This window comes from Poecilia latipinna, unplaced genomic scaffold, assembly GCF_001443285.1.
Source record: "Poecilia latipinna isolate Pla-1442-1.1 unplaced genomic scaffold, P_latipinna-1.0 Scaffold1124, whole genome shotgun sequence".
Lineage (NCBI taxonomy): Eukaryota > Metazoa > Chordata > Actinopteri > Cyprinodontiformes > Poeciliidae > Poecilia > Poecilia latipinna.
This window is the reverse complement of record NW_015113740.1, coordinates 71,203-81,760: the sequence shown is the minus strand read 5'-3', so window position 1 is coordinate 81,760 and position 10,558 is coordinate 71,203. Positions and strand designations below refer to the sequence as shown.

The 10,558-nt window shown below is 37.6% G+C and overlaps 1 protein-coding gene across 7 annotated transcripts in view; it reads left to right on the top strand.

Moving 5' to 3' along the window:
- Positions 1-10,558, top strand: part of LOC106959835 (glutamate receptor 4) — a 134,884-nt gene that overhangs the window by 75,433 nt on the left and 48,893 nt on the right. For 6 of the 7 annotated variants that reach the window (XM_015052645.1, XM_015052644.1, XM_015052647.1 and 3 more), the window contains exons 9-10: positions 618-722; positions 1,492-1,602. In XM_015052645.1, the coding sequence (XP_014908131.1) occupies positions 618-722; positions 1,492-1,602 (216 nt within the window). Of the gene's footprint in view, positions 1-617; positions 723-1,491; positions 1,603-9,442; positions 10,221-10,558 lie in introns of those variants that run through there. The other variant, XM_015052650.1, reaches the window with a different exon arrangement.

Genomic DNA, 10,558 nt, shown 5'->3' with positions numbered 1-10,558 from the left:
AGATATATATATATATATATATATATATATATATATATATATATATATATATATATATATATATATATATATATATATATATATATATATATATAATACATACGACTGGCTCAAGGTCATAAAACGGGAGACCATGCAGGGGTTAAAGTGCATTTAAATTAATATTTATTAACAAAAACAACAATGGATTGTGTATATCAGTATCAGTGGTGTAATGCAAATGCTTGGATGTGTTGTATGATGCATATGGAAGTGTTGAAGTGCAAAAACAAAGACAAACACAAATGTGCAAAAAGGAGGGGAGCTGAGGTCTGGCAACAAAACACCACGAGTGTCAATCAGCAGAGTGGACGTTGAAGGTGACACAGAAGACGGAGATAGCCAGGTTCAAGTACTCTATGCCCCAAATTAGCAAATCAGCAGCACCTGTAAAGGGGAGGAATATGTATATATAATATTACGCTGCTAAATAAAAATGACTTTATATTAAGAAAGTGAGCCCAGATGGTTTAGGAATGTGTGTAAGGCAACAGTTGTCATCTGTTGAAAATGCTTCATTTTCTAAGATGTTATTTTGCCATTACCAGTACCAACCTTTATTTCTGCTTTAAATCTAGGTGCGCATTCAGGGCCTTACTGGAAATATTCAGTTTGATCACTATGGTCGGAGGATCAATTACACTATGGCCGTCTTTGAACTGAAAAGCAATGGACCACTAAAGGTAAGCTCTCATTTTGTGTCCTATGGAATAAGGTTTAAAACAGTTGGATTGTTTTATTCTGTGTTTAGGTACCTGCTTTGGAGAAATACACATTACTTGTCATCATATCGAGCTTTGTTTAAAAAAAATGTAAAACAGCAAAGTCTTTTTAGAACAAATGTAATAAAAAAAGTTGACTTTTACATATTAATTTATGTTTCCTAATAAGTTCGGCAGAATTTAATGTGCTAATGTTTTTTTTTAATTTTTTTATTTCAGGACCAATATTTTATTCTAATAGTCCTTCATGATTACCTGTTCTACTGAGATGAAATATCATTCTAATCTAACTATCCATCGCAGTGTGGTGGGCTTCACGAGGATTTCGGAGCTCATATTTATACCTTACAGGGAAGCAGGGAACATCAAAAGTTTATAATTTTCTAACTAATGCAAATGTGAACAAAATATGTCTTCATCACGGCAAAACGTAGGAGGAAAGCACAGAAGCAGACATTTCCTATAAATGATCTTTATTAAAACAAACACACATGTAGGAGATAGAATAACAAAATTACATGACATTCAAGCTACATAATTATCCCTTTGGCAGCAATGTGCAGTTATTGGAAATTTTTGGCTCACGTTCAATATCATCTATTGCTCTAATGGGAAATTTACAGGAGCAAATCGAATGGCTAACTTTTTGTTGTTCACTTTTCTTTCTCTCCTTAAGGTTTGTACTAGGTTTCTACGTTAGTCAATTTCTGTTCTCCTTTGGCCTCCTCAGATCGGCTACTGGAATGACATCGACAAGCTTGTGTTGGAACAGGATGGAAATGGTCTTTCCGGCGAAGGCTCACTGACGGAGAATCGGACGGTTGTCGTGACAACAATCATGGTAATGTACCCTGCCACTGCGTCGTATTCCACTTGGGCTTGTTAATGTTTGATATTTTAAGAAAAGCGGTAACCTACTCTGATAATCAGCTGCTGAAAACCCACAACATAAATGTGTTGGTTCCTCCCAACTTGCCTCATATAAAGAGATCAAAAGTGATTTACAGACATGGACAAATTTGGGGTACCCTCACGCAATAAACACAAAGTACATTTTATATTTTAAATAACTTGAAATTGGCAAACGTTTAACTGGATCTCGTACAGTTTGTCGCTGCAAGTTTTGCCACAATCACTCCCAGTTTTATAGTAGTTGCATGGTGAAATGCAACCAGTGATTTCTGTATTTCACCATAATGCAATGAGACCTTCACATTGAGAAAGTCGATGTCAGCATGTTGATAGTTTGAACCGCTGATTGTCAGCACAGACACTGCTCAAGCTGTGTCAGGTTTGAAGATAGCATCAGAAATGGAGAACAGAGTGGGAAACTAGTTAATAACTCCTCTAGCACTAAAATTGAAAAACAAACTATCAGACTCTATCTATGCGTAAGATGAGAAACCTTCAACACTGACTTTGGGACAGACGGCGCTATTACAGTTTTTCTCAGGTGCTTTGGCTCATTTCTCAAACCATCCTCAATATTTGCAAAAGAATAAGTGCATTTCTTATAACAATTTGTACAGAAAACAAAACACAGTGGATTACCTGCACAAACTTGCCTCTTTCTCAGAATCTTAAGTTCATCTCTCAAAAACAGATGCTTGTGTCAATGAACATGTCATTGCCTCTGTGTGACACGTCCTGGTTTCGCTGCGTACGGATAAGACGGTCCATTTAATTAGTCATGTTGTCACTGAAACAGTGTGCTCTGTTGTAAACTATGGCTAAATATTTGAAGAAATGCAAATTGTAACTGTGGGAGATCAATGACAAGAGACTGCACGAGACTCACATTTACGCTTTTTACGGTAATTTATTTACACACCAGGTCATTGTGATACAGAAAGGAAAATGCAACACTGCAAACAACAAAGGGGAACGAAAAAATAATGTTGGCGTTCTTGTGGTTTTGTTTTCCCAGACACTTTTGGACTTACTTTTATTAAGTCCAGTCCAGCTTTTTTGTTTGGCATTTTTCAATCTATAGTAGAGATCCCCCAGATCTTATAAAATATAGCCAATAAAGATTTAAAATGTGAATGATTTTTCAGTCAGAAGTCATGTACCTTGAACTTGCACGTCAGTTTTAATTGTAATTGCTTTTTGATGGTTTCCTTAGATCTATTTCTGGAAGTCGGATGAAGCTGTGGTAAAATTTCCTGTTGCTTACAGTCCCATGAACCTCCTACATTTAATTAGATAGGCAGTTTTGTTCACAGGAACATGAAATTGCTCGATAAGGGTGTTCTAGCCTCTACTTTTAGCATAATTGTCTGTAACCTTTTTTTTGTGAACTCTCCAAAAGCTCTCACATTTGCTTGTTCTGGACCATGTTCAGTGTGGTGCATACGAAAACACCAAACTATACAGCATGGTGTTTATTCCATATACATACATGTGGACGGGCGTAGACTTAACACGTCATTTGAAACATGACTTTACTGCAAGAATTAATTGTCTCTTTTGGGGCACTTAACAAAACAATTCATGCTTTATTGCCATATCTCTGTAAAATAAACAGCATACCTTTATTCAAAAATGTGTATGTTTTTTCCTGTCACACACTAAAGGAATGAGGGGTATACAGAATGACTTTTTGGAGCAATCAAGCATTGTTTCAATACATTTCAAGGGTACCAGCAAACTTGTCTGTGTCTGTATATTCAAGTTAAGAAGAGGAAAAAGCTATATAAGTACAGTTAATGTACTTGTAGTACTTATAGTTAAGGTTATCATAAAACAATGCACATTTAAGATTACATCCAACTTTAAAAGACTGTGCCTTTTGGACAAATAATAGAGAGAAACTAACTTGCGTTAATGGTTCTACACTGAATAAAAACAAGAAAGATCTGAAAGTACAGTAGAAATATGACTAAATGGAACCATCTTTCAAGAAAATTTCTAAGGCAGCAAAGCCAAAATGAATAAAAAGAGAAATTTTATTGAAAGGATAAACCAACAGAAAATCTACCAGTGCCGAGAGAAGGCGAAGAGACGGCACAAAGATACCAATCTGAGCAGAAAAACAAAAATACAAATGTGGGTCTACAACATACAGATGGAACCCAAGATAAAAGTTGTGCAAAAATCCCCCTAAAGGGGGGGATCGTTCAAATGAATGATACCCTAATCGTGTGTCATTCATTTGAAAGTAAAATCCTGAGCTTAGGTCAGTGGCCTGGTCAATTAATGTGACAGAAATAGCAACCACCCATTTAGCCCTCTCCCAACCATGATCTATGATATACATCAAGCAGTGTCAGATACTTCTGGGAATATCTTTTGGTTAGACTGCTGCTACAGCCGATGTATAAATGTCTCCAGCCGTCTTTTTTTCTAACATCCCTTCTCCTTTTTTTCCCAGCATCTGACTCCAATAATAAGCACATTAATACCTGTAACTTTGTGCTCATATATTGTTGGGCTTATATGTATGTGACCTTTGTAGGTAATCCTGCTGTAGCACCAAATTGTGCAGCAGTAAAAGAAGTCACTTTCGCATCGAACTTGCGCATTGAACTTTTTTTTCTTTTTGAATCTCACAGTGTGTGTTAGGGTAAAGACAGTGAATTTAATATTATCTAGGTGTAAAATGCAGGTACATTACACACCAAACACCAAAACCAGTGAGTTGGAAAGGTTACAGAAAAATATATACAAAGAAACCCAAAGTCAAAAAAAGAATGACAAGGACAAAAAAAAAAAAAGAATAAAGACACTATGAAACTTTCAAATACAAACTGAAAACAGGGTCTGGCTTGCCAACCAGATATTGTGGTGGTGGAATAAAAAGGAAAATTTCAAACATTTTCAAATGTCACTGGTATCAAACAAATGAATTAGAAGAAAAGTTGATTAGTAAGATCTCATTCACGCTCTAAAAGTAGCTCCAGTAGATCCCAAAGAATCTATTTTTACCTGCAATGTAAAATATTTCCATCATGGCTTCTTTCCAGAAGAGAATAGTCATAGGAACAACAATTATTCTGCTGAATCCTAAAAAGAACCTCACCTTGAAGGTCAACGGGCCACACGGGGAGAGCATGTGTGCCGTTGTCGCACTGTAATTTGGCGAGATAAAATTATTGTGTCTGAGCCGTTCAACTCTTTTTATGACCAATCTAGACGCATCTGTCAGCATGAAGGACACACCTACAGATAAAATGTGATAAAATGTCTCTCATACAGCCACACGAAAGTGCAATAGTATGGAAAAAGAAGCATAATAAATAAAATCTACTCTTTATGGGCATCGCTACCATTCCATAAATTATCCAGTGCAGTAAATTAACAGTTTATCTCATTGCAACCGCATACTTCATGTATTTTATTGGGATTAAATGTGTTATACCAACACAACTGCAGAATAAAAAGTAAAGGATTCATGTGTTTCAAATTGAAAAAGACTAAAAAGTGTGCCACGCATTTATCCTCTTCAGAAGTCGTCTACTTGGAAGTAGAGACCACTTGTGTGTACTGCATCCTCAGGATAAAAACAGCTGTTCAGAGAAGACTTCAGAGTTTGGTAGAAAACCTTGAAGAACAAACAGTATCATAAAGACAGAGGGGAAAAAAAGAGAATGCCCTCCGACTAAAAATAAAATCAATCTTTTTGGTTTAGATGAAAAACACTATATCCCCTTTCAGGTCAACTTGATGTTTCATTACGAATCACGATTGCCTGAAATGTCTTTAAAAACAATCTGATGTTGAAATTTTTCCACTAATATCATGCACCTTATCCACCTTGGGTGCTAGTAAAAACCTGTGAGCACCATCAACTATAAGAGGGTAACTTGGGTTTAAAGTAAAAATAACAAGCAAAGACATCTGGTTCAGTCTGACCAGTGTCCACCCATCTGATTGCAGAAAAAGGGAGATCAGCTGAATCTGGCTCTGGATGGTGGGCAGCAGCATCACGTGCAATTATGTCACTGAAAAAGTTTTGAACAGTGTGAAGACAGAGCTAAATGCTGCTGGAACCCCCAACGGGAAACGACCCACAGATGAAAGCTGAGTTGAAAGCGATGCCCGTATGATTCTGCTGAAGCAGGAGTATTGGCAGAAAGCTCAAAATGTCCATTATCTCAGCCGATTGCATCATATGACGTGAAAGGACAAAGTGATTCATAAGGGTTCATGTTGCTTGTCTAATGCAGAGCTGTGATTCGAACAGGATATGTGTGCGACAGAGTGTTAGCACTGCAGCTCACATTAAGCACACAATCTCTACGTTGAAACATGGTGGTGGCAGCCTCATAATGTGGAGATGCTTTTCATCAGCTGGGACAGGGAACTGGTTGACTGTGAAATGACTAAATACGAGTGCCACCCTAGAAGAAATGGCTCTAACCCTGCAGCTAGAACGTAGGTGGAATGGCTCGACTCAAACTCGTCATCTTTTGCCCCCATTGAAGGCCAGACTTGCATCCAATTGAAAATCTCGAGTAAGACTTGAATATTGATATTTCCAGATGCTGTCCATTCATTCTGACTGAGCTTTAGCTATATCGCATAAAACATATAGTACTTTTAGTAGGGCTGCACCATATGTCACACTTTATTGGACCCTCAGTGCTATTATACGCAACAGGCATACCACAATGAACTGCTTAGAGTGCAATAAATTACAGTTAATTATTCAGATACGATGAATTGAGGTTGTTTGTCTCTGTAATGTATTGTGACACTTGGTTTTAAATGGAGCAGAGATTTTAAAGGGAAGAGAGCGGTAACATCATTAAAAATGTGCAATTAAGATATTGCAAAGCCAAAACAGCAAGATGTCAGTCAGAAACTACTTTTTAAATAAAACCTTGTTGTTGAGATACAAATCACGTTTTATCCAGAAGGTTCACAGAATCATTGTGGGATAATGTTTGCTTTTAGCCCTAAACAAAGTCATTAGGCAATTAATTTGCTTATTGCATATTAATTTATTTTTTACTCGCTCTGGCCTGTGCAGTTCTCATGCGGCCCTAAACTGATTAAAGTCATGGCCCACAAAGGTTGCAGCTGTAATTTCAGTAAAAGTCAGCTTTGTTAAATGAATCAGGAGTCTTGAATTCTTATGGAAGTCACACTTTTTTTTTTTTTTTTCAAAATTCAATTTCCCAGTCCGCACAGTGGCACAGTTGGTAAAACTGTTGCTTTGAAGCAAGAAGGGCCTTGAGGTTTGAGGTTGAGGTTTTTCTGCATGGAGTTTGTATGTTCTCCCTTTGCATGTGCCGCTTCTCTCTGGGTACTCTGGATTCCTCCCACAGTTCAAAAACATGACTGGTGAATGAATTAATGTGCGTGCGTGTGTGTATCTGTGTGCGCATTGTTGTTTGTCCTGTATGTGTCTATGAGTGCTGGAGAGCCCCATGTGACCTGCAGTTCACAATCAGGAACGCCATTGTGTTGCTCTAACACACAAAATTCTAATAACGTACATGGCAAAACACGCACAAGTTCAAAAGATGTGGCAAGTTTTGAAAATGTATTAGCTTTAAAAGTGACAGGGATTCAAATCAATATACAATCTGAATTTTATTGCCCTCCGTGACGTGTTGGAGCAGATTCAGAGTCTAAAATTCATAGGGAGATGTACCGTGGAGAGAGCTGCAAGGAGACTTGTTAACAGCAAGGGGAAATCAGATCGGGGATAATGGGTTATACGAGCTGGAAAGAGCTGCCAGAGCACAGCCAGGAGGGGGTGGCACTTGTTCAGTTGGAAGATTAAGCTAATGTCTCATTAGTAGGCAAATCTAAAACTGACCTCAGATCACCATTTAGAAATGACCTCCGTCCAGTCCGTTCTAATGGCTTTCGCATAGACACGGTTCCTCCACACAGTTTAATTATCCCTCTTTCGTCTATAAATAAAAATAAAAAAAGACTAATTGTTGGATGTGTGCACATCCTCTGCTTACATTTGATTTCACTTGACCCATCTGCTGCTTTTATGGTGGCCATCTCCTTCCTGTAAATGCATTCAGTCTTGACTCAATTAGGCATGCAAAGCGATGCAAATGTAAACAACTCAAAAGACGAAGTTTAGTGCAGAGATCAATCTGTAGTTGCTTGAGCTGTTCTATTTGGACATTTTGTTTCATTTAAGATGATTGCAAATGTGACCAAAATGTCGGCACTTTGGGTTTCTGCAAATACACATTAAAGGACACGTGTACAAAGATACTGAGGTGATAAATTTTCATAGCCTCTGTTGATCAGAAAATCTAAAACTGACCTCAGCTACAACCTGCCAAAGCTAGTGGGGAAATCAGAGTGGGGATATATCATCCTGCCAAAGCTACAGAGCTGGAAAATAGCACACTATATGTAGTGGATTTTAAAAGCATTATTATCACCAAATTATAACTACAAACATAGTTTGTTGGCAAGTTTTAGAAAAAAATGCTTATTTAATCTTTCTATTAACTCTGACCATATTTTTTGTCCCTTCAAAAACATCCCCACAGCATGATATTGCCAACACTGTGTTACAGAGTGGTGATGGTGTGTTCAGGGTGCTGCACAGAGTTAGCTTTTTGTCAAAATTGGCTTTAGCATTTTATACATATAATTTGGTCTGATCTGAAAATTACACTTTCTTGTCCAAGTTTCTGTCTTCATGATTTCGGGCAAACTGCAACTTCTGATGGCCTCGTTTAAGCAATTGCTTTCACCGAACCACTCGTCCATAAGGCCTAGATTTGTGTGTACAACTAATAATTATCATGTCAAGTGTCTTCGTCTACAGCTGTGAATCTTTGCAGTTCCTCTGGAGTTACCATAAGGTTCTTGCTCTTTTCTAATTTATAGTCTCCGTTTGCATTGTTTTGTTGGCTGGTCCTGATCTGGAAGGTTTGCAGTTGTGCTATCGTCTTTATTCTTTATTTCAGATTGTGGATTAAATAGTGGAAACTGCTTTAAAGCTTTCCATATCTTTGTCCTGGACCTGTCTGATGCGCTATGGCCACCGTGATGACGTGTATTCCTTAACGATCTCTAACAAACATTTGAGGCTTTAGCAGAAAAGCTAGATAGTCCAGTAGGATTAACAGACTTTAGTTTCTGTGTAAATAACTCTGGGTGCAGAGGATTGTGCTTAAGGGCAAAAGAGTAGAAAGGGCTAAATAGAGACGCAAACTTCACTATTCAGATGTTATTTGTAGAATAAAAATCAAAGCCATATGTCTTTCCCTCTAACTTTCACAACTGTGTGCTACTACATGTTGGTATGTCACATAAAATTACAGTGAAATACACCAAAGTCTGTGGTTGTAATGTGACAAAACATGATAAAGTTAAATGGATATTAATATTTTCGCTGCATGCAACTAAATTGAATCAAAGTAATTATAATGTATGATGTTAAATGTGTTGGATGTACATGTGATTATTATTGTTGTATCAATGTTTCTATGGCTGTTGAGTCCTTTGGAGTTTGTAAATGACGATGAGTGGCAGATCTGTTTGCAACATTTGTTCCCTCCGTATTTCTGTCCCGCATCTGTCTTCTCTCTTCTTTTTCTGTCCTCTGTGTAGTTTTCTTTTTAGCTAATTTCTCCCCGTTCCCCAACCCATCGTTTATGCTTCCATACTTACATCCCCCACCATATTTTTCTGTGGATGACCTCACCAGGCCAGGCCTAACAATTAGCTCAGCCACCTCCTCCTCTTTGCAGCCTCTGATGATGAGGAAGCCTCTGCTGCGACACTGATCCCGAGTCTGCAGACAAAGCATGGGAATGAAACACAGCCTCTGCAAAGACCCAACAGCCAGACTGATACTGAACCTGTACAGAGACTCTTGTTTTGTTTTGTTTATTTATATGTTGCTTTTTCCCATTGTATGTTACTTTTAATGGTTTCGTCTGGAGTCACTGTTTCACTTTGAAGTGGTTTGCTCTGCAGTGACACTGCCACAGCGCATAGAAGAAAAGCAGGATCAGGAGTCGCCTGGGTTGTGTTGCTTTACCTGCCTCAAGAGAAAAGTCTCAGTTGGACGATAAATGAGCAAGCGTTTCTGTAGCATCTTTTAACTTTTGACATTTGACTGCACAATGCCATCCAAGTGTGGAGCAGCATTTTCATTCCAGATTCTTAGCGTGAGGTCAAGGTATTCACTGTTATATTATTGGTTTCACCCCTGAGTCAAACCTAATAATTATGTGTAAAAAGTCTTTGGGGAAAAAAAAAAAGTGTTATATTTCAAGAGAAAGTATGCAAAGTGAGTTTACAGGACAGTGTCCTTCCTCTGGTGTGCATCCTTCACCTTGTGATGCAACTCTCCTTCCATCTTCATTTTTCTGCTCTGTCACTCTGTAAATCCACTCAGTCATGCCTGATCAGTCGACTTGCCTCTTCTGTTTTGAAGACAAGGTTTGAAAAGACACACCAAAGTGAAAGTAACTGCAAGAAAACATAAGTTTATGCTAATTAAAATGTGTTTGACCAAACGGGGTGGGGGGAGGGGGCATTGTTAAAAAATATATATACCATAATTTATGTCTTAACATAAATCTTATATTGTACTTTTCTGGTACTGATACATTTTTTGAAATGCTACTTTAAAGAAAACGTCACAAATGTTTATATGTTTAAATATTCTGTTGTGTTACACTTCAAGGCCATAGATGTACTCCAACATGTGTACTTATGAATAGATGAACATTCCTTAACAGAGTGGATAATATGGCATAAGACACATCGTAGATGGCACAGAAATTGTCCTAATATTTTTGATTATTTGTTTTTATGTGTAATCATACTTTTTTTTCTAAATATATTCCAGCAAATAC